The 23,920-nt window shown below is 44.9% G+C and overlaps 1 protein-coding gene across 1 annotated transcript; it reads left to right on the top strand.

The window, feature by feature from the left end:
• The first annotated feature begins 1,410 nt into the window (after nt 1-1,410).
• Nucleotides 1,411-23,598, top strand: LOC147465817 (pyruvate dehydrogenase E1 component subunit alpha-1, mitochondrial-like). Its single transcript, XM_086522179.1, has 8 exons — nt 1,411-2,376; nt 21,732-21,811; nt 21,938-22,015; nt 22,698-22,793; nt 22,872-22,943; nt 23,024-23,077; nt 23,279-23,344; nt 23,419-23,598. Exons 1-8 carry the CDS (start codon nt 1,668-1,670, stop codon nt 23,461-23,463), a joined length of 1,200 nt encoding a protein of 399 aa, XP_086378305.1. The 5' UTR covers nt 1,411-1,667; the 3' UTR covers nt 23,464-23,598.
• The last annotated feature ends 322 nt before the right edge of the window (nt 23,599-23,920 follow it).

Genomic DNA, 23,920 nt, shown 5'->3' with positions numbered 1-23,920 from the left:
GGCAACTAATCTCGGGAGGACGTAAACTGCTTTGATACCAATTATTGGAATTAGGGTTGCAGAGAAACACACACAGCTTGGAGAAGACGAAAGGAAGCTCAAGGCACACAATAGAGAGTGTGTTACTTAGTGTGCAATGGAAAGATTGATAGCCCTAGAGTGATGGGTGTATATACAATGCACAGGGGCAAAAACCTCCTAAAGAGGGAAAAAATGCCCCGACGGTCCTAGTGTGTTCACACACATCACTACCACATGTATATGGTAACATTACCAACCCAAACTTTTTGTCGTATCACACAACACTTCTTTCCCATATGTTTGAAAGAGGGAAAAATTAAGTCTACTGGATTGGAATGAAAGGGCTCATGTCTTAACTCTACGGAGGGAGTATGAGGCTTATAAGCTGAAAGGAGCAAGGCATTATTACAAAAGAAGATGAGCCAAATTGGGGAGGCATACCCTCTCCCTCTCCTAGGGCACTCTTCAGTGACTTTATCGCTTTCTACATGCGAAAACATATGACAAGCTATGGGCTACTCTTGGGTGACTCTTCATTTTTACATGCAAAAGTAAGTAACAAGCCATGGTCCACAAAGACCATTCTATTAGAGCTCATTGGCATGGTGGCCCTATGTCCTACTACGACCTCCTTCATTTCATGGAGCACGCGTAAGGGCTATCACTTCCTAGAAGCGCCGGCTTACAAGTGTAGGGGTGGCCATGACACTAATTGATGCCTCTTTTGATCTACAATCCCAGATGGTTGTTGATAGTGGGCTGTCCAATCCATTTGGAGAAAAAATATGGATTGGGCAGGGTTTGACCTTGCAGTGCACATACCTTGCAAAGTTCACACATAGTTCACATATATAATTCACATGCAAGTTCACAACGAGCTCACATTTGCCCGCATTACACTTAGTTTACATTAAAGATCAACGGTTGTGATCTTCACCGACAAGCGACGCCATAGATCCCCTCTAAAATTGAGGTGTCATTATAACACTATGAATTAGGCTGGGTTCAAACGGGGCGACGACACATCCACCCATAGGGGCGTTGCTGTGAAGTGGCACACGAGCATTGGAAGGAAAAGACGATGAGTTCTCTGGGCCCACCATAAAAATGGGCGACACCCCCCCTCGGAAGATGTGGATTTCCACACACTTTTCAACGTGAAAGACGGAGAAGCTCTGACGATGCCCGCCATAGCCAATCGCGCACCAGCAGGGTTTTTCTGTATTCGATGCAAGCTGATGCACACTTTTCGTCTGGCAGAGAGCTGCCGCCTGTTGTGAACCAGAAGGGTGGAGGCAGAACGAAAGCTGCCGGCACCCTCGTCTGAACCCAGCCTTAGATAAGGTGTGTTCGGGCTTCTCGCGTGGGGCGTGGGGTCCAGGGAAAGACTTTTAGAAAGGTACTAGGTAAAAATGCTTTGGGTCACAAAGGATGCTGGTAATTAACATCCCACGATGACCTCATGCTCCGGTTTTGTAGAATGTTGTAGCAGGAAGAAGAGGAGAGAACGAGTCTAAACGACCAGCGGGTTGTCGTCGTCGATCTGCGCAGAATTAGGGTTTCCTACAGCAGCGAGACCAGAACAGGAAGATAACACAAGGCCTTATTTCAAGCCAGAGGAGCAAGAATTGGCAGAGTAGGTTGCCATGGCTCCTCAGATCAGCACCCTTCGCCAAGCCTTGTGCACACGTGCCAACGCTTCCCGCTTCTTAGCTTCTCCCTCTCTATCTCGGACCTTTTCCTGCTCGGCAGAAGAAGATAGCACCCCCTTTACTGTTGACATCGCAGTGCCCTTCAAGGGTCACCACATTGAGCCCCCCCCTCAAGTTGCAGAAACCTCCCCCAAAGAACTAATGTCCTTCTTCAGGGATATGTCCCGCATGCGTAGAATGGAGATTGCAGCAGATCAGTTGTACAAATCCAAACTCATCAGGGGGTTTTGCCACCTCTACGATGGTCAAGAAGCTGTATGTATTGGCATGGAAGCAGCTCTTACCCAGCAAGATAACATTATCACTGCATACAGAGACCATTGTACCTACCTTGGTCGAGGAGGGACCCTTCCTGAGGTCTTCTCTGAGCTCATGGGCCGTAAAGATGGATGTACACTTGGTAAGGGTGGGTCAATGCATTTTTACAAGAAAGAGAACGGGTTTTATGGAGGGCATGGCATTGTTGGAGCTCAGGTTCCTCTTGGTGCGGGCCTGGCCTTTGCCCAGAAGTATGAGAAGGTAAAGGCAGCCACATTCGCACTCTATGGTGATGGTGCGGCTAATCAAGGGCAACTGTTTGAATCATTAAACATTGCTGCTCTATGGGATTTACCTGCAGTTTATGTCTGTGAGAACAACCACTGTGAGTAATGTTTTATCCTTTTCCCAAATGTGGGCTATGTTTAAATTGTTGGATTTGTAGCTTCTAGAGGTTTGATTGCATCAAATCTGCAGTGGTAAGCGACCAATTTTTGTCCAAATATTGTGCTGGTAAATGTTGAGTGTGGGAGGCCATTTCTTGTGTAAGTTTGCAATCTATCACTATGGAGCAAGAAATTGAATTCTTGCAATAACACTGCTAGATCACTAATCGGTATAAGCTAAAGCTGGGATGTACAGATGATACTCATGAATTTAGAATGAAGTTTTATATAGTGTGGTACTCAACTTTAAGCTTTTGTTTTCAAATTTGGATTAGGGATTAGTGTGGCATTAGCCTTTTACTTTGATGTGTGTGTGTGTGTGTGTGTGTGTGTGTGTGAGTGAGAGAGAGAGAGAGAGAGAGAGAGAGAGAGAGAGAGAGAGAGAGAGAGAGAGAGAGAGAGAGAGAGAGAGAGAGATGGTACCCTAGCCCAGGACTAATACCCTGCACGATGGTACTCGCAACCTGCCCCAGCATGCGATGATACCCTAGCTCAGGACTAATACCCCGCGCGTTACCTGCCCTAGTGTGTGTGACTCTGCACACTCCTGCTCGATCATTGAGAGCACGCTGCCTGCAGATTTTTCTGCTGGAGAGATGGCGGACTTTGCCTTCGATAGAGAACTTCGCCTTTCGTTGGAGGAATTTGCCAGCGTACCCCTCCACCTGCTCGCCACCATCTCGCCTGTCACAAACTGGTGAGGTGGCTGCCCATGGTACACACACACTCTGGCTAGGGTTGGCTGAATTACCGACTGCAGTGACACCTGGCAAAGCACCGTACGGACAGGCCCGCCTTTTGCGGCGCAATTCACGGAATCCGTACAGCCTTGCTGACGTGGCAGAAATGCATACGGAAGTGCTGGCTGCTTTTTGGCTATGCTGTTTGACTTGCTTTATTCTACGCAAGAGGAAGAAAGAGAGAGAGAGCTCTACTTTTTAAAAAAAAAGTTCTGCTTTATTTATTCAGAGAGAGCTTGTGAGAGACAGAGAGCTTTTGCTTTATTTTTGGGCAAGGTTTTTCATTTTGAAGCTTTTGGGCTCTGCTTTTAGCATCCCTTCTAAATCTATTTAATAGTGGCCTGGGCTCTCACTTTTGAGAGCATCTGGACGCAGAGTTTGAGAGTGAGTCACGACCACTCCCTTGTACTTTGAGTTGTAGATTAATACAAAAAGAAATACCGAAAGAGGCGCTAGTCTTTGGGGCCAATATCTCTACTACGACTGCGTCGTGCCAAGGAAGAGACATGGAATGTGACTTCCTTGAACGCATGCTTTTCAGCTTTTCATGAATAATCCGCATACATCCGTGCTCATTCATGAGTGAATTGTGCTCAGCGAACAATATGTCATGCCCAGGAAATGGGATCACATAAAGATGCTGACTAAAATACAGGAAACGTTCACGAATGAAACACTCGAACAATGCGTGCTGACTAATCATTCGAACACATAGTACTTCCTGTAAGGGTTCTTTGGACCTAGGCTCGAAAACCAAGATCGGTTCGTCGTGTTTGATCGAATTTGCTTGGGGGTTTGTTGTGGACCTCTACTCGAAAGCCAAGATCGATTCTTCGTGATCGATCGAATCTGCAACGAGGTTAGCTTCGCTAGAAAAAGCATCAACTAAACCATCATCCCGGTGAACAATCACGTCTTGATCATACAAATCATCATGCTTGTGAGAAATCACATCGTGATCATCATGCAAATCATCATGCTGGTCAGTGTCATCTAAATCATCATGCTCATCATTATCATTCAAATCATCATTCAAATCTTGTGTATCATGCTTTGGAGAAGACGAGACCAAGAGAGCCTCTTTCTCTTGAATCCGTTCAATCTTCGCCTGCACATTAGAAATGAGAGATGGAGAATGAACAACTTGCTCTCCACGAATGACAATGGGAGAGTCACTTTTGGCATTGAAAGTGAACGTATTTTCCGCCCAATCAATGAGAGGGTTATGCTCACGAAACCATCGAATGCCCAAAATCATATCACATCTTGAGAGAGGAGAGACAAAACATTTTCTACCGAAAGCAGCTTGTTGAACTGTAAACAACACATCAAGGCACTCTTTCGTGATGAGGGAGTCCATATTGGGAGCGAAGCCAAAGACCTTGAGAGGAGATTTCTGACTAACCTCTAGGCGGTCTCTCTCAACAAGAGAGGGACTGATCACATCATGCATACTGTCTGGGTCAAACAATATGACAAAACATTGCCCCGTCATGACGATAACATTTAATGAGAGACTCATCAATGGGAGGGTCATGAGAAACTTGGGGCACACGTGTTGTCATTAATTGCATTGACAGAGGAAGGGGGTTCTGTGGATTCTTTAGATTCATTCTATTCAAGCTTAAGACATGTTCTTTTTATGTGACCCTTAATGTGACAATGGAAACAACGACCTTCCTTAGAATAAGTGCTTTGCTCTAACGTGATGTATCCTCCTAAAATTCCTTGTGCTACCTTTTCATATGGAGTGAGCTTAGGTTTAGCAATTGTGGTAGCTTTACCCTTAGGTTCATTGGAAGAGTTCTTTTCTGAGAGACTATTGGAAGATTGGTTAGAAGAGTTACCATTCTTACCATTTTGAGGGTTCTGAGAGGTACTTGTGGAAGTCATGTTATTTTCCTTAGGCTTTCCCTTGTTGTGCTTCATCTCTTGTGCGAGAGTAATCGCTACCGTCTTGTTGAGATCGATTGGATCGAGCACCTCGACATCATACTTGATATACTCGTCCAATCCATAAAGAAATGCCTCCTTGCGCTCCGCATCCGATTTGCGCAATTGAGTGCTGAGCTGCAAAACACGATTAGAGAAAGACTAACTGGCATACCATTTTGCTTGAGACCGTGCCAATCGTCCTTCAATTTGCTAGGTATTGTGGGGGCATAAACCGCGTCTTGAGCTTGTCTTGGAAGTCAGCCCAATTGAAGGAAATGGGCGTGAATTCGTCGGCTTCTTCTAGTGTGCGCGGCCAACTGTGCCTCTTGCCATGCGTGGTACCAATTTATGGCATCACTAGCAAGGTACATGGCTGCCGTCAAAACCTTGCTATTTCCTGTCTTCTTAGTTGTCGCAAAATAAGCATTAAATTGATACAACCAAGAAGGAATAACCATGGCATCCATCATACCATCATACTTGTTGAACTGGATCTTCTCTGTGACTGGGTCGTTGGAGTCCGAATCTCGGCTTGTGCCACTTGATGAACTACCCACATCTTTGGCTGGTTCGGACTTTGAGGCAAGAACTTGTCGAACCAATTCTTGCGTGCATAGGTCTCTCTGAACCTCACGATTGGCCTCCAAGGCCGTTCGTCTTTCTTCGGCTGCCTCCTTTCTTTGTGCTTTTCTTTCTTTTCGTGCATCGCGCACTGCGTTCCAAAGTAGTGCGAGTCGCTTCTTGTTGTGCCAACGCAACGCGATTCTCTTCTTGTTGTTGTGCCATCATGTTTATCATCGACTTGACCAAAGCCTCCATAGGATTTGGTACAATCCTTGGCGTAGATGGCGTAGGGGGAGGGTCAGGAAAACCTCCATGGTGAGGAAATTCTTCTTCACTACTTTCATGCCCATCACCTCCATGCGAAGTATCCATTCCGCCTCTGGTGATGACCATGCACTGTGATCTTGGTTCTTAAGTTCTAGAGGAACTTAGGTTCTTGTGGCTCTTGGGTTCTTGGGGGTCTTGAGTTCTTGAGGTTCTTGAGGGTCTTGAGGTTCTTTTTTTCGCTTGCAATCTGTGTTTGAGAAGGATCTTCTCTTCACCCAAGTTCTACTCTTTTCCGCGGGCGCACCCCTTGGCGGCCTTGCGCTCACACCAAGGTTGCTTTTTCCCACGTCACTTCAATTTCAAATCGCGACAATGGCGATCTGCTGCCTTTTTCTATTTTTCCTGAAATTTTTGCAAAGCCTTTCGGACCAAGTCTCTCGTGAACTGGTCGGCTTCAAAGAAAAATCTTATCTTTCGCGCTAAGGAAGGGTGGAACCTTCGTAGCAAATTCAAGAATCTCAAATAGCACCTTCCCCATCAAAGAGTTAATCGTGTTTCTGTAGGCATATTCCACCAAAGGTAAAAACCTTTCCTAAGTAGTCTTCTGATCCAACAAAGAAGACTTCAACAGATCCAGTACCACTAAATTAACAATTTCTGATTGCCTGTCAGTCTGCGGGTGGACGATGACGAGAACTGCAACTACGTGCCTATGTTCTCCCAAATAGCCGTTTGAAACAAACTCGTGAACCTGGGGTCCCTGTCGGAGACAATTGTCTCAGGCATGCCATGTAATCTAAAGACCTGGGCAATAAACAATCTTGCCCACGTTGTGTTCTCGGGAGATGAAATCCATTGCAATACTTTCCCAGGGCGAGTGGGTATGGGTAAAAGGCTGTAACAATCCCTGTGCTTTATGCCTGTCAAACTTGACCTTTGGGCATACCAAGCAACTGCGCACAAACTCGTCCACATCCTTCTTGAGTCTCGGCCAAAAGAAGTATCTCTCTACCCCTTTCAAGGTGGTAGCAATGTCGCGATGACCCGTAAAAGGTGGACAATGGCATTCGGTTAGAACCTTTTCCCTCAACGGCTGTGTAATGCACAACATGGTTTTCTTCATCAAGTAGCCATCTCGAAAGGAATAATCCGCTACTATCTCCCCTTTCTGTATTCAACTATATACATCTGCAAAATTTGTTCTATGGTGTATTGACCGACCATATCCTCGAAGTTCCTATGATGTATCGCGGAAATAGCCAGAACCAACGGCTTTTGGGACAAAGTATTTGCCATAAATTTCTTCTGTCTCTACACATGGACAATCTGGAAGTAATTGTGACAAGATGTTTGCCCACTGCATCTGCTTTTCCAATAGCTGCTTCCATGACAACAAGTAGAATAAACTCCCATCATCTGTGAAAAAACCGTAAAATCGGCTCCAAGTAGGTAATGTCGCCACTAAATAAGAGCTTGGATAGCCACCAAAAGCTCTTTCTCACATATCTGTACTGTCAATTTCGGCCTTGAACACAATCGGCTCTCATAGGCATTGACATTGGCCTTCTTGCATTAGACTGCATCCAGACTACGACCACAAGTATCACAATATACTTCAAACGACTTCTGCAAGTCTGGCAAAGTCAAAATTGGTCCCGTAGTCAACTTCTCTTTCAAAGTCTGAAAGGCAGGCACCTCTGTGGGTCCCCACAAGAAAGAACTCCTTTCTGCGTCAAAACATGCAAAGGGGAAGCAACCTCTGCAAACTTTCGAATGAATTGCCTGTAGTACGAACACAATCCCAAGAAGCTTCAAACTTCATGGACATTCTTCAAATCGGGCCAATCACGGATAGTCTCTATCTTGGCCGGATCCATTTGCACTCCTGTTGCTGACACAATGTGTCCCAAAAAGTGTATCTATGGTAGGAAAAATTCACTTTTCTTCGCATTAATCACTAACTTGTGATCTCGTAATGCCTGAAAGACCTGAAGCAGATCATCTCTATGTTCTGCCTCAGTCTTGGAGAAAACAATGATATCGTCAAAGAAAGTGCCAACAAATAGCTTGTACTCTCGAAAAATCCCGTCCATCATCCGGTTAAATGTCGCAGGAGCATTGGTTAGGCCAAAAGGCATCACCAAAAACTTAAATAACCCAAAAGTCGTCCGAAAGGTTGTCTTGTAGATGTCTTCCGGCGCGATTCGGATTTGATGATATCCACTCTTCAAATCAATCCTGCTAAAACACGAGGATCCCTGTAATCTGTCGAGTATATCATCGATCCTAGGAATCGGAAATCTGTTCTTGATGGTGATTTTATCGAGAGCTCTATAATCGATGCACATTCTCCAAGATCCGTCTTTCTTCAAAACCAACATCATTGGAGAGCAATACGGTGAAGTACTAGGCTGGACAAGACCCTTTTCCAAGAGGTCTTTCACTTGGTTCATAATCTCTTTGTTCTGGGCTTGGCTCACACGCTAAGGTGGCCGGTTCGGTGGTGTGCTTCCTGGTATCATATCAATAGTATGATCCTCAGGACGAGTGGGTGGTAACTCGCCTGACAGGCCCTCTGAAAAGCAATCGGCACGAGTGTGGAGAAAATCTTGGCGTTCTTTTGTTCAGGTCAAAACATACTCGACCTTCATCCATCATTCAGTTCTTTCCCAAAAAAAAGTGAGTAAAGAAACTGAAGTTTATCAAGTACAATCTTTGAGCCCTTCATTTGTCAAAGTCACATTCTCGGCCCGGTAGTCAACCATGGCTTTGTTCTTGTGGTACCAAGGGATTTTGAGTAGAACGTCACAACCTTCCAAGGCAATTACGTAAAACTCCGTGTGCCCTATACACCCCCGTCATTGCTAACGAAGTTTGCCAATGCTTGGTGTAATGGCAACATCCCGTCCGGGTGCCACTCGAACTACCTCCGCCTGTGGCCTGAGTCTGTCGGGCGTAATTTCAAATCGAGCTGCCAATTCAAGAAGTTGGCCTTGGCTCCTTCAAAAGAGCTTCCTTTGCCCTTTGCTCGGCAAAGTTTGTACTTTCATTCATTAAATTCAGTTCAGGCCCCATGTAATGTGGTACCAGTTTTGCTTTTTATCTGTCTTTTCTGCCACGTCTCTCAACTGCTTTAGAACTTTTTGGCCTTTTATCATCCCGTTCATTCGGTGCCTTGTTAGGACACTTCGCGGAGATATGCCCAGTTTCCTCGCATTCAAAGCACTTCCCCTCCTTTATGTAGAGAGCCCTCTCTTGAGGAGTAAGCTTGGGTCGTGCATCCTTTTCTTTCTGTTCTGGGTTGCTCTTTCTTTTTCTACTTTCATTTTTTCGAAGTCTGTTCGGCTCTTTGCGTCTTGATTTCATCTGTGGGGTAGGTCAAACTGCCATAGTGAATGGCAAAACCCTGTTTCGCATGACTCATCAACTCCTGAATGGAAGCTGACTTTTGTTCTAAGCCATGATCTCGGATCTCTGTAGGTAGACCCAAGGTAAACCGCTCAATCTGTTCCTTTAACGAGATCTTCTTAAATGAAGAGGCGGGTAGAAAAGAGCTCCAGAATCTCTCGTGATAAGCGTCCACTGTATCCTTCTTGGTCATCCGAAGATGGTTCCAAGCAGTTCGTATATCATGTTCATACTCTCGAGTCAGCCAAGAAGAAATAAAAAGCCTCTTGAATTTCAGCCATTTAACTGGCGCTTTCTTGTTCAATAGAAGCGTGGACCACCAAGTTCGAGCATTCCCCTGTAAGTAAGAGGCAGCTCTTTGAATCTTAGAGTGCTTTGAGTAACGCCCTCCCGCGAAAGCGATGTCAAACTGTTGTACAAAAGACAAAGCCTTCGAAGCGTCTCTATAACCAGAAAAAGTGTCAAATTTAATTGACTGTCTACCTTCCTTAAACTCTCTGACTTTCTTGCTTTTGTCTTCCAGAAAGTCATACTGGTTGGCTTTATAAAAATTTTTCTTCTTTGCATACAAGTTGCTGTCGTCAGAGTTTGAACTGTCTGTAGACGAGTCCTTTGTAGAACTGTCACTCACGGGGCGAGATTTAGACTTCTTTGTCTTTTTCTTGCCCTTTCCGGAGCGTTGCTTCTTGCTTCGCTTTTTACCTTTTTGGTCTTCTTCGCTCGAGTCAGATGAGCTAGAAGAACTGTCAGAAGAAGAAGAAGAAGAAGAAGAAGAACTAGGTACTCCTATAAATCGAACACGGTTCTTATGCTTTCTTGCTTTTTTTCAAAAGTAGACTGACGACCCAAATAACCTGTAAGGTGCAGCGGAATGAATGTTGTTTTTCTCAAGATTAGTGATCTTTATTGCTCAAGGTTCCTTTTTAGTTCTTAGGGAAAGAGAGAGCTTTCCGTCTATAGAGTGCTGTGGTCACGAACAAAGTGAGTGGATATTGTGCGTGCAAGTGAATGAGACAGAGAGAAAGAGAGAGAAGAGATACGACACCGAGAGGTTGTAAACCCTCCTCCGAAGGCCCCACTCTTGTCGGCGAGAGTGGTCTATTCTTTGATTGCACAAAGGTGTACAATGCGTATGCAATGGACAGATGCAAGTTGGACTATGCCGATGACGACGGTGGTGATGACGACGACGACTCGATGGCTGAAATCTGTAGGCTTCTAATCGCTGAATTCGGGGACTGTTTCGGTGGCTGAAAATGATTGTTTTGGCTGCGTTTTGTTGGGCTAAACTTGGGGGGAATTCTGCAACTGAATGGGGGCTGATCTGCTACTGTTCTACTGCTGAAAACCTGCGTTTCTGCAAGGCTGAAATCTGCGATTTGTACTGCTGTTGCTGCGTTTTTACTTGGCTGAAAATCTCTGAGATCTGCAAGTGGCCAATGCTTGTAAAAACGCTGAAGTGTGCATCAGGGCTAGCGTTAGTAGTTAGGGCTGAAAACGCTGGAAAAAACTGAGGTTGTAGCCTATCGTTTTTGTGATGAAAACGCTGCTGAAGAGGTACTACGGCGATCATGTAAGGGGGACAAGCGCCAGAAGGTGGAGGACTTCACGGCGAAGGAAGGTCTGTGAAAAACGCCAAGGGAAGGGAGGTATGGCGAGGATCTACTGGGGGGGAGGGGGGGGGGTTTACTGTTGAGAAGTTGCCTGTTGAGCGGGAAGCTCCTGCTGCCTCTTCTGCCAGAAAGTGTGAACTTTGGTTTGCTTATATATTAACTTAGCAAAATTGCCCTACCTACTTTTGTAGGAAAGTCACTTAAAAATAATAAGTGAAAATCCCAATAAATAGGAAAATAGGCTAAATGCACTGGAAAATTCCCCTAACTGATGCTAATAGATTCTGATGGGAATTCCGATGATCATCTGTGTGCAACCGGAGGATATGTATCTATGCTAAGTGACTAGGCATGCACGGTCTACGAATAACTCACAAAAGTGCCAGATCACTGCTATTCTAAATTTGATTGAATTGACTGAACCCTGCTGTGGTGTAGCTTGTCCACGGACACACAGGGTTGGGATGTGTCACGTGACATAACCCGGGAAGTCAGCGCTGTTCTTCTGCTTTTTGTCTTGCTTTTTCGCTTTGTTTTGCGCGTCAAAAAGCTGAGCAATTCGTGCATCAACCACCTCTTCTAATTCTTTCTTTGTATACTTCTTGGGAGTAGGAGGTTTCTTGGGTGGTGTTGTGGTTTTCTGCCACTGCATGTGCACTTTCTCCAAAGAGGTCTTGCTCATATATTTTGCCATTTTCGGGTCCTTGGCAAAATTAAGCATCATCTTTGTTATGTCGCCGATCAATCGTTGACGCTCCATCTCTCGACTCTCCTTCTGAGTAGGCCGAGACAGGCCTTACTCCTTGCCTGAATCTTCGTTGTGATCCCTTCCCGCATCTCCGGATGCAAAGGGAGTTGACTGATCTTTGCTTGAAGCCATAGGTGCCGCGGATTTTTTTTTTTTTAGGGATCGGATTTCCCGTAGAAGAGAAATCGGCCGTGCTCTGATACCAATGTAACTTGATACCACTATAATAGACTTGGACACCCCAAGTCAAGAATCTCGCGACAGCACGAATAAATACTTCAAAACAGTTCACAGTTCACAATTGATTCGACACTGGCTCGGTGGAGTCCGTGCCTAGAGATATTGGCCCGAAAGACTGGCGCCCCTTTCGGTATTTCTTTTTGTATTAATCTGTGTTCAAAGTACAAGAGTGCGGGCAAGCGCTCACACTCAGACTCTGCGTCCAGATGCTCAGAGTTGTGAGTGGCCTACCCACATATTTATAGAGTTTACAAGGGATGCTAAAGCTCTTTCTCTCTCTTGCTTAAAAAAAATAAAGCAAGTTCCAAAAAGTTGTTCAATCAAAAGCTTTTAAAATAAAGCAAAAGAGCTCTCTCTCTCTCTCTCTCTCTCTCTCTCTCTCTCTCTCTCTCTCTCTCTCTCTCTCCAATTTGCATAGCCTAAAAAGCATGGCCAAAAGCTGCCAAAAAGCATAAACTGCTGCAGCCTGTTGCTTCTGCAAATTCCGTTGCAATTCACGTCAGCAGGCTTACGGATTTCTTGCAGCCAGCCAACCACGTCACCATCTGTGTGCTTAGGCAGCCACGTCAGCAAACGGCCAATAGAGAGTGTGTATGGGTGATTAGGTTTGCCACGTCACCAGTTTGTGACAAGAACCCTTGTCTAGACAATGGGAGCACGAGGCCACCACATGTCACAAGGACTGCTCTCAAGCTTCGATCGAGGGCTCCAATGCGTAGAGCACACTCACAATAGGGTGGGTAGGAGCACTGCCAACCGTGAGAAGAGGGGGAGAGGCTGCTCTCTTATAGACTCCAACAAGAAGAGGCGCTAGCAGAAGAGAGGGGGCACATGGTCGAGGGTATTTATGACACTAGAGATATCCCGGCCAGTGCTAGCGAGGCAGTGATTGTGTCAATCCCCAAGAAGGGTGATTTGACCAACACTGATAACTATCGCGGGATCGCGTTAATCTTCATTGCCATAAAAATCCTCAGTACGGTCGTGTTTAGGCGGATCACTAAGATACTTGAAAAGAGGAACTTCTTCAATCCCGGCCAAGCAGGATTCCGTACTAATGAGGAATGCATAGGGCAAGTTGCATGTTTGAAGGTCGTGAAACTCCGCCATAAGGATGAGAAACCAACTTATGCGGCCTACATTGATTTCAAGAAGGCATATGACAGTATACCGCACGAGGCGGCGTTCCTAAAGCTCGTTGCGGCCAGCGCTTAGATTTTTTCAGACACTCTATAGGTCCACCTCTGTTAAAGTCCGACACATGGAACAACTGTTGGATTCGATTCCGGTGCAGCAGGGAGTCCGCCAAGGATGCTCGGGATTGCCCTGTCTATTCAACATATATATTAACGATATTCTAGACGCAGATGGGGAAACATGGGGTTGGAAGTACCTAATCTCCTCAAGAGAATTAAAGGACTCCTTTTTGCCGACGACCTGGTTCTACTTGCTGACTCTCCTGAAAGCCTACAAACGAGCCTTGACAAGGTAAGTGAATGGGCAAAGACCTGTGGCATGACCTTTGGAATTGAAAAATGCATGGTCACGGTGTTCCACAGGGACCTGCAGGATCTCTCTATGAGGATCTTTCTTCTGAATGGTGGGATGGTTGCAGTAGGTGAAATGTACAAGTACCTTGGCATCGATGTAGACTCGACCTTTTCCATTGAACGCATCGTCAAGGAACGAGCGGATAAGGGGAGGAAAAGCCTATTCGCATGTCAACACCTGCTGGCAAACCGAGCCATCCCAATCTGGTCTCAACTGACTGTTTTTAAGGCGTGCGTGTATCCAGTGATTTGTTATGGCGCGGAAATTATGGGGGCCCACGATGAGCGTGTCCTTCACTCTCTGCAGCGCCTCGTTGCCACCGGGATGCGAATGTTACTCGGAAAGGGAGCAAGGTCAACCTCTGTAGGGACGACAACTCTCCATCACGAGTTTAACATACCACCCGTACGGCGTACCTGCCTTTTGTGGGGGAGGACAACGAGCAAGGGCTTTTGACAAGTACCGCTCGGTTTCATCTTCCTGGATAGGCTCCTTGGTAAACAAGAAGCCTAAGAACCAACCGTTCAAGAAGTGGACTTCGACGACAAGAACCCAACACTGGATGAATAAGTATATCCCAGCGGCTGACTTTAGCTCAGTTCGCTACCACGCATGGGACAAGTCGGACGAGAGGCATTCATGCATGGCGTTGGAGCCCTATAAGGCGGCCGGCTTTGAACAAACTCGTGGATACCTGCTACAGCTTAATAGGAGCACTATAGTGAATAGGAAAGAAGAGAGAGTGTTGGCTTTCACGAGAGTAGGTGGGCTCAAAGTGGCTGATAGTTATATGCTCGGACACAGCATTTGCTCACTGTGCTCCCAGTTAGAGGGTCGTTCGCTTTCGCATTTGCTGATGAACTGTTTGACGGTGGATGATTCTAGGGTACGTCGTGATCCGCACTCGAGGGATGGAACCACAAGGCACGTGCCTGTGGTGAAGTTCCTCGGCGAAGTTGTACCCCGGTACTTGGATGCTCTGCATAGGCGGATGGGCAGATAATGCTCCCCTTCCTATGCTTTTATTTCGAATCCGATCCCTTCCGAGGGAAATGACGTAATTTTCCCCAAGCGAAGCCAAATGAGTTGTAAGAGCGCCCAAGTGCCTTTCCCCCCCGAGGGGGTCAACTTCACCTAAAAGGGGTTGGGAGGCGCAAAAGGGAGACACCACCAACCTCAACGGACGCCGCCTGTGAGCCGACGCCCTTCCAAGCGGGTATGGCATTTCCTAGGGGAAAACCGTCAGGTTACAAGGGCAGTTTAGTGAGGTGAGCGATAAGTTACCTGGAGGAGGCAACTCCAAAGGGAAGACCGAAGCAAGTCCCGCAGTACTTGGACCTCTGAACAGAGGTACTTGGTCGCTGTCACGCCCATATCAAGTTAGCGAAATGGGTCTTTCAAGGGCATGGCTCTAAGAATGTAGATAATTTTGGCCTCTCCTAGTCAAGAGGAAACTAGTGACATAAGCGTCTGCCCTAGGATTCTGGGTGCATAGTCCTGGTCGTTCTTCTTGTGCACTTTTCAGGTGTATGAGGAGAGTGGCCGGGAGTGCCCTACCCGACTCCTAAAACAAAACAAAAGAGAGGGTGAGAGAGAGAGAGTCAGAGAGTCACTTTGCATTGTTAAGTGTGCCAAGTGGCACACTCGATAACTTAAAAACCATTCAACTTTCACATTTTAAAGGTCCCTAAGCTATTAATAAAATGTGCAAATTAACTCACAACTGCACACATGGATACTGCTAATAAAAACGTTAGCTGCTCCCCAGTACAATGCCGTACCGGCACTGCTGTGGCATTACCTGTTCGCACAAGTCCGGCCATTTGGTCCGGCACAAACAATTTAAAATATTTTAAATGATTTATCCTAAGGCCGGAAAAATAATTTAGGCCTTAGGGTTACTGCTCTAAGAACTCCATCTCATTCTTGTGCTCGCAATGACGTGCGTATTTTTTTGAGCCTGAAATCTGAGGCTACTATCTATCCCTTTATTGAAGACTCGATTTCCCAATCACTAGGGCCTCGGGGTATTTTTTGCTAGGGTCTCCCTAAGGTGCTCTGGCCAAAATTTGGGCACACTTGAGGCCCCAGAATTGCTAGGTCTATTTTGATGTGCTCACAACTAATTAGATAATTGTTTCCTCGTAAATAAATTAATTATTTACAAAGTCTGACATTGTTACATCCCTCTTGGTTCTAAACAGTTGACCTCAACTGTAGAGCGTCAACATAACTGTGCAAGATATCTGGGTAGTCCTTGAGATCCGACTGAGTTATCCACTTTGCATGTAAAGGGGTGTAATTCTTGAACTTGACTAAATACTTTCGATGTAGGCTCTCGGACTTAGTTGTCTCTCAGAGAGGTGTATTATCTGTTTAGGCTGAAGGATTTCCTCAGCCTCTTCGACTTCTGGAGGATCTTTTTGTACTGGCGGTCACTGGAGGAGGTCCAACATATTGTCAGAGGAGACTTACATGAAAAGCATTATGGATGCGCCAATGAGAAGGCAAATCCAATTTGAAAGCCACTTCATTGACTTTATCTGTAATCGTGAAAGGGCCATACAATCTATGGGAAAGTTTAACAACTTTCCCCTTTTCGACCTGCTTTTTCAATCTAGCTTTCTCAATCTAAGTAGGACATATTGTCCTTGTTCAAGATTGAGGTTCCTTCTGTGCTTGTCTGCTTTTCTCTTGTGCTCTCGAGTACGAAGAAGCGCTTGCTTCATGGCAATACTTTCCCATGGCGTGTTAGGCACAGGGAGTGGCTGAAGCTTGCCATAAACTTTATGTCTGTCATATTTCACTTTTGGACATACTAAATACTCACGTACATATTTTTCAATGTCCGCCCGGAGTGTTGGCCAAAAGAAATATCTTTGGAGGGCACTAGTGGTAGCAGCAATTCCCCGATGCTCGACATAAGGAGAATTATGTGCTTTATCCATCACCTTCTATCGTAAGGGCTGAGCTATGCATATTGCTTGTTGACGATATAGTGTACTATCCCTAATGGAATAAGGTGGCCTTGAGTGACTAGCTTGAAGATCTGCCCAAATTGTAGCGAAGTGTGGATCTTGAGGATCCATCTCACTAAGAGATTCTAGTTCCTCATGATAAACTGTTGTCATTGCATTGATCTTTGGACGTCTGGAGAGAGCATCTGCAACCACATTCTTTGTTCCAGAAGTGTGTGAAATCTGAAAATGGAACATTGAAAGAAAGTGGCCCATCTCATCTGCTTTTGTGATAACTTTCTTTGTGTGAGAAAGTAGCGAAGACTCTGATGATCTGTCTTGATTATAAAAGCAACTCCTAACAGATAATGTTTCCAAATGGAAAGAGCATGAATTACTGCCATTAGCTCTTTCTCATAAATGGAAGCATGCAACTCTACATCTTTAAGGCGCCGACTTTCGTAGGCTATGGCGTGACCCTCTTGGTTCAAAACTGCTCCTACACAATCTCCAGATGCAGTGCAGTACACACACCTCGAAAGGTCTGCGAAGATCAAGGACGGGGAGAACAGGTCCATGACTAAGTAGATACTTAAGCTTTTCAAAAGCTTGTTTTTGTCCAGGTCCCCAATAGAAGGGAATTTGCTTCTTTGTCAGATCATGGAGAGGACCCGCTATGGCGGCAAAGGCTCGAATGAAACGCCGATAATAGGAATAGAGGCCGAGAAAACTTTGTACGTCATTAACTATAGTTGGTGTAGGCAATTCTACAACTGCTTGAATCTTATCAGGGTCCATTCTCACTTGGTTGTGAGATACTATACGGCCCAAGTAGTAAATTTCTTTTAGAAAGAACTCACTTTCTTAGCATTCACAAATTATTTGTGTTTGCGTAATTCTTCAAACACTAATGCAAGATGCTTATAGTGTTCTTCTTCCGTCTCTGAGAAGATTAAGACGTCATCGAAGAAAACTCCTGTAAATCTTCTATATGAGTGAAAGATTCTATCCATCATTCTGTTGAATGTGGCTGGTGCATTAGTGAGTCCAAAAGGCATCACTAAGAATTCATACAACCCAAAGGTTGTTCTAAATGAAGTCTTATTGCACATCTTGAGGAGCAATGCGGACTTGATGACACCCACTCTTCAAGTCTATACGACTAAAGACACTTGCTCTAGGACGATTCCGGGAAGTGTTTTGCGTTTGCATCTGATCCAAACGAGTATGTAGTGATGCGAGGCTTGTGGAAAGTATGGCCATATGCTCCTTGATAAGAGTAAGGGCATTATCAGATTGACCACCTCCGACCAAAGAATTCAGCGTGGTTACGCCTCAAAGGGAACTCGAACACGCGTTGAAGCAGGTTCTTTGTGAAATAGGTTCTGGGTGGGTACGTCGGGAGGGGAAATTATGTTTAGAATGGGTTCCGACTCTGGTGAATGTGGAATCATGACCACGTCGTGTTTCGGTAGAACCTATTTGGGAGTCTTGTCTATGTTCGAGAGGTAGGAACTTGTTTGTGGCGTCCGTCAACCATAGAGCACGCGGGGGAGTGCGTGTGCGAGTGCCAGCGCGAAGGGGAGAAGCGTGGGCGTGAGAGAATCGCAATACCGAGAACGAGTTGCATGATGGCTGAAAACTCCGGCTGGGCCTTATTTGTTTTAATGTAAGTCCTTTTTAATGTATTTGTTTTAGTGTGGTTTCACATGGGGGTTTAATTCTTTTGGGTAAATTTTTGGGGATTGGCCGGCCATTCAATCATTTAAATTGAGGTCAATTTTAATACCATGGCTGCCATCGTAAACACTGCTCATCGTAAAAAAAATAAAGGCCAACGAAAGAAGGTCAGCGCAGGAAGATTCTGTTGCTTTGGAATTGCTGCCGCTTGGTGAAAGGGTTGCGCTTTGGGAAAGGATGCGCTTGCTGGTGTCGTTACGTAAAGGAATTCGCCCGCAAAAAGGTGCACTCAGCCAAGGAGTGGGTGGCAGCCAGCAGCAAGGGCAGAGCCAAGAGTGGTGTCTGTTCATGTGAAAGCACACGAACCTGCTACGGAAAGACACATCGCTTGGGGAGGGGTGCGATCCTTGGAGAGTTGATGGCTGCCTGCTAGTTCAATACCTTGTTACACGAAGGGACACCAATGAAGGGGTACTTCCCAGTGAAAGGGCACGTGAAGGGGCACCAACACAAACGATCCCAAAATTCATCGGGTACGCCACACATACATCTGTGCTTCTGTCCTGTATTTATGTAATTGGAACAGAAAAATTCATGTTACCTCTTACGCGTATGCATGTGTGCACCACCTTTCTTCTGCTTCCATGCAACTTTGGTAAGGTGTAGAGTGTAGCGGCGAGGGTGAGAGGCTCACAACCTTCGGGTCTCGGGATTTTTTTTTGCTCTGATACCATTGTGAGGGTAGTGGTGCTAATCCTATTATCTATAATTAAGACTTAAAACTTCATACTTAAGATCAAACCGAGACTCAAGAGACTGAATGTGTGTTTGATTGATTGAACGAATGCTTGAAATTGAGTACAATAGGCTCCTTATATAGGAGACGAAGAGACACAAATGAAAAGACACGTCTCATGGTGAATAGACGCGACTTTAGACGTAAAGACACATCCTTTTGGCGAAGAGCTACAACCATTGGACGAAGAGTCGCAATCGTAGAGCAAAGGGGTGTGACTAGTCGTCGAAGGAGTCGCCAAAGCATGTCTCTTGAGCGAAGAGTCGTGACCATCCAAGCGTAGGGGGTTCTCCTTAGCATGGCACTTTGCGTATTTGCAACTAGGAGTAGATGTAATATTGCAACATAGTAGAGAGAGAGAGAGAGAGAGAGAGAGAGAGAGAGAGAGAGAGAGAGAGAGAGATGAAATGAAATGTAATATTAACGTCTACAAAAGGCCAAAATGACCTATGAGACCAAAAGGTTACATGTGGTGAATCTAATACCAGGTCTGGGTACAAAAAGTACAAAGAACTGAAAAGAAAATAGTGGGTAGGGGTGGGGTGAAAGCTGATACAAGGGGAATACAATGGGTGAGCTAATACAATGGAGATCTCTGACAGTCGAGGCATCATATACATATACATTAGTATCCAAAAGGCTATATAGATTCAATGTCCTCCAAGGACGGCTCCTATGTCCCGCCAGTATAGTATGGATCCTCTGTCGTAGTCTGCGTCGATGTCGAGAGGGCCCCCTCATCCGCGGGCGATGGGACCGCCCCAACTCTATCGCCCGATCAAGTAGTATGCCTCTGGTGTTGTTATGCTGTTGGGGCTGCTCGGACTCCTGTCTGTGACTGAAAGAAATCTGTAATCTTCCGCTGTTGCTGGATCTCTCTCATTGTGCCCCTCTTCAAGAGATCCTCTCTGTGTTTACGAATCTCCAGTATATATAATCCGAGGCATCTCTGATCCTGGTATCTCATGACTCTAGAAAGTGGCCCAAAACCCTCTCTGAATAGACAGTCTCATATCTCATAGTATACTGGGCAGTGACATATGTAATGTAGCTCTGTCTCTGGCTCTATCTGGCACACCTGACAAATCCTGGACTCTGCAGGTACTCCTCTAAATCTGCCTATCTCGATCTCTAGCTGATGTGAGGATGTGCGTATCTGACCAATAGCACATCGTATCCCGTGGGATAGATGAGTGTCCATGTATCCCGGTCTGATCACAAAACCATCCTCCGTGAGTTGGAGAAGATGCTCTCTATAGAAAGTCATCTTCGTACCTAGCTCATGTGTAGGTTGCATCCATGTCCTCTTCGTATCTTTCTTTCTAAAAGCATATCGATTGTTTTCCAGATTCAGTTCCTTTCTGACAAAATATTGAATTCTTTGCTACAAATGACATCTCCTTGGAGGACCAATACTTCTGTTTCTATAATAGCTTCAATGGCATATTAGTATTCCTCTACGATGGGCCTCTGCTTGTGTTCCATTCCAGCAGTAACCTGTTCCTTAACAACCTCTTAAAGGAGGAACGCTAAGGACGGTCAATACAATATTGTAACATTAAGAACCTGAGCAGAAGCAATTTTAACACAGAAGAAGAAATTCAATTTCATGTTGCATAGTGCCTTAATGCAGAGCCTGGTAATTGGAGTGTAAGGTGTTTTTCATGATCTTATGCAGACAAGCTTGGCTGCAAGGCAGTTGATTAATGGACTACTGCAGAAGGACCCAGAAAACAGGCTGGGCTCGCAAGGCGGAGCCAATGAAATCAAGGGGCATCCATTTTTCCAGGGCGTTAACTGGACGTATCCAGCTGAATCAAGTCCTGTCTAATGAGAGAGAAGAAAGAGAAGAAAAGAGTTTTAACGTCGTAGGAAACTATCCCAAGAGACCTTATAGATCTATCCGACGAGGAGAGTTGAACTCAAGACCTGTTCAAGAGGGAAATGGCATAACCAATCTACCACACTTGGGTGATAGAAAGGTTATACCATTTTCCTCTTTTTATTAGCGCACGCGCACCCACACACCCACACTCACAGACCCGAGAAGAAGAGAGTTTTAACGTCCTAGGAAACTGTCCCAAGAGACCTTAAAGATCTATCTGACGAGGAGAGTTGAACTCAAGACCTGTTATTCAAGAGGGAAATGGCATTACCAATCTACCACACTTGGGTGATAGAAAGGTTATACCATTTTCCTCTTTTTATTAGTGCGCGCGCACACACACACACACACCTGAGAAGAAGAGAGTTTTAGATTCCTAGGAAACTATCCCAAGAGACCTTAAAGATCTATCCAACGAGGAGAGTTGAACTCAAGACCTGTTATTAGAGAGAGAGAGAGAGAGAGAGAGAGAGAGAGAGAGAGAGAGAGAGAGAGAGAGAGAGAGAGAGAGAGATGAAAGATGTTAGATGTTAGATGTTAAATGTGAGCTAAGCAGCTAGCTGGGCTTGTGTAGGATATAGATAGGGGGTGAGTGGGGGGCTAAGCTAAGATAACAGTGTGTGGGTGTATCCTCAGAAAGAGCTAAATCACAGGAGATCCAGCCGCCATATGCTCTTGACTGTCATGTTTTTGTTACTTGCGCCATGTGACTCTTGTTTCTTTCCAATATTATAAGGTGTTTTCGCCATGGTCTAGGCAGCTGCTGTTGGCTTCACAAGTAAAATTTTCAAAGGGTTGCTTATTTGTTCAGTTGAGACTCTTAGCAACGTACTCAGAATTTGCATAGCATTCTCATTGGAGCAAAGCTTGTAGAGATTGACTGTACATGGATTATCTACCACTGTTGCAGATGGGATGGGAACAGCAGAATGGCGGGCTGCAAAGAGCCCTGAATACTACAAGCGTGGTGATTATGTTCCTGGACTCAAGGTATGTGGTTTTTCCCACAACTAAAATTAGGAGTTTGGTCGTTTTGCTGAACAAGGACTTAAAAGTGCTAAATTTTTGAAAGTTTGGTATGATTGGCTTAAGTTGTGTGTTTTCTGGTTTGGACAGGTTGATGGAATGGATGCTCTTGCGGTCAAACAAGCTGTCAAGTTTGCAAAGGACCATGCTATAACAAAAGGACCAATTGTAAGTGTGTGAGGAGGGCCCACCATGAGTTAGTGTTCTTGTGTCCATGACCAGTTTTAGTTCGTGCTTTCTGCTTCTTATATTTGCTTTATATATCATTGAGTTTTTGAAGTGCATGGTCTATCAAACTGGTGTGTCTAATTGAGGTCACCTTTCACTGCCTGCCTGAGTCATTGCTAGACATGCTGCTGCTGCTCTTCTATTGTTCACTCATCCTCCACATAGCCCTAGCCCTGTCTGTTGCTCCATGCAACATAACAAACATTTAATCCCTAGCATGCATCACTCAAATATTTATGTGCTCATTGACACTGTCGTGCATTCTTCCCACTATAGTCGGCATCCTTTGCTGTACCTGCTGAGCCTGTGATCACCTAGTGCCAACCTCTTCTATTGTTTATCCATTCTCCACATAGCCCTGTCTGTTGCTCTGTGCAACATATTAAACATTTAATCCCTAGCATGCATCGCACAAATATGTATGTGCTCATTGACACTGTCCTGCATTCTTCCCACTATAGTCAGCGTCCTTTGCTGTACCTGCTGAGCCTGTGATCACCCAGTGCCAATCTTGGTGCAATATACTTTCTTTTGATGCGATAGGTCGATCCTACAAATTCTCTTTTAGTGCAAATTGTGGTATCTTGATCACGTGCTTCAATATATCATGTGATTCTTGCAGATGCTTGAGATGGACACATATCGTTACCATGGTCATTCAATGTCTGATCCCGGAAGTACTTACAGAACAAGAGATGAGATTTCTGGAGTTAGACAGGTAAACCAATCGAAGCTTTAGGGTGGTTGCTGTTTCCTGTTTTCTCTATTTATAGATGTTGTTGATCTTTTGTTGTAGGAGCGTGATCCCATAGAGAGGATACGAAAATTGATTTTGCTCAAAGAGATAGCTACAGTGGCAGATTTGAAGGTATTTCTTACTTCTCTCTCCCCCCCCCCCCCAAAAAGCTCTCTAGAGGAGAATTGCTTAGCAGATTTCTTTTTGCACAGAACATTGAGAAAGAAGTGAAGAAGGAAGTTGAAGATGCTGTCGCCAAAGCGAAGGTATGATTCTACAAGGCTCAATCATTTTAATTTTTTGTTGTGATGGTGGGTGTGTCAGTTATGGCCGCTTTTCATCTGTTGAATATCATTCTTTTTGGAACTTTATACAGTTGGAATGAAGACGATCAACATTTCAAAATTTGATAAGTTCATGATTGCATATTTGTGATCTTTTTTTTGATTTGTAATTTTCTTTTCCAGGAGAGCCCTCAACCTGACCCATCTGCGCTTTTTTCAAATGTTTATGTAAAAGGTTATGGTTCTCGGGTAAGCATTCCCTTTGTTTTCTGTTAATTGCTCTCAAAAGGGATCTATTAATCAACTTTGAGCTGTGAATGCAGGCATTTGGGTGTGACCGGAAGCATTCTAGTGCCGTCCTACCCTAGAAGCGTAGGGAGATAAAAGCTGAAATTTCATATTGAGCTTCAACAATGAGAGGTGGTTTTTACAAGCTGGGCTTTATATAATTTAGTGTAGCACGATCTCACAATAAAATAATGGCGGCGTCTCTTGAAATTCAAAATTGCCCTTGTCTGGATTGTGTGCTGAAAAGTTTCCACGTGCTACACAATAGTGGAGGATCGAAGAGGCATATAGAGTTTCCTGCAGGTGAGAGACTTTGTATCCCACACATTCTTTTTGGTAGTTGTATAATTGGGCATTTATTGAGCCTGGGTGGGGATTATGGCCTGAGGTGATGACAATGTTGAAAAGATTTTGCTGTCAGACATACCAAAGTCAATGTCAAGATTATTTTTGATCTCTTATTTTGGCAGTTGGAACACTGCATGGCATGTGACAATCATGCATGCCCAATACTTCGTTATCTAAACCATTTCGTGT

This window comes from Adiantum capillus-veneris, chromosome 1 (assembly GCF_014529385.1).
Source record: "Adiantum capillus-veneris isolate H3 chromosome 1, ASM1452938v2, whole genome shotgun sequence".
Taxonomy (NCBI): domain Eukaryota; kingdom Viridiplantae; phylum Streptophyta; class Polypodiopsida; order Polypodiales; family Pteridaceae; genus Adiantum; species Adiantum capillus-veneris.
Note: the sequence above shows the minus strand (reverse complement) of the source record. Positions and strands in the feature narration are given on the sequence as shown.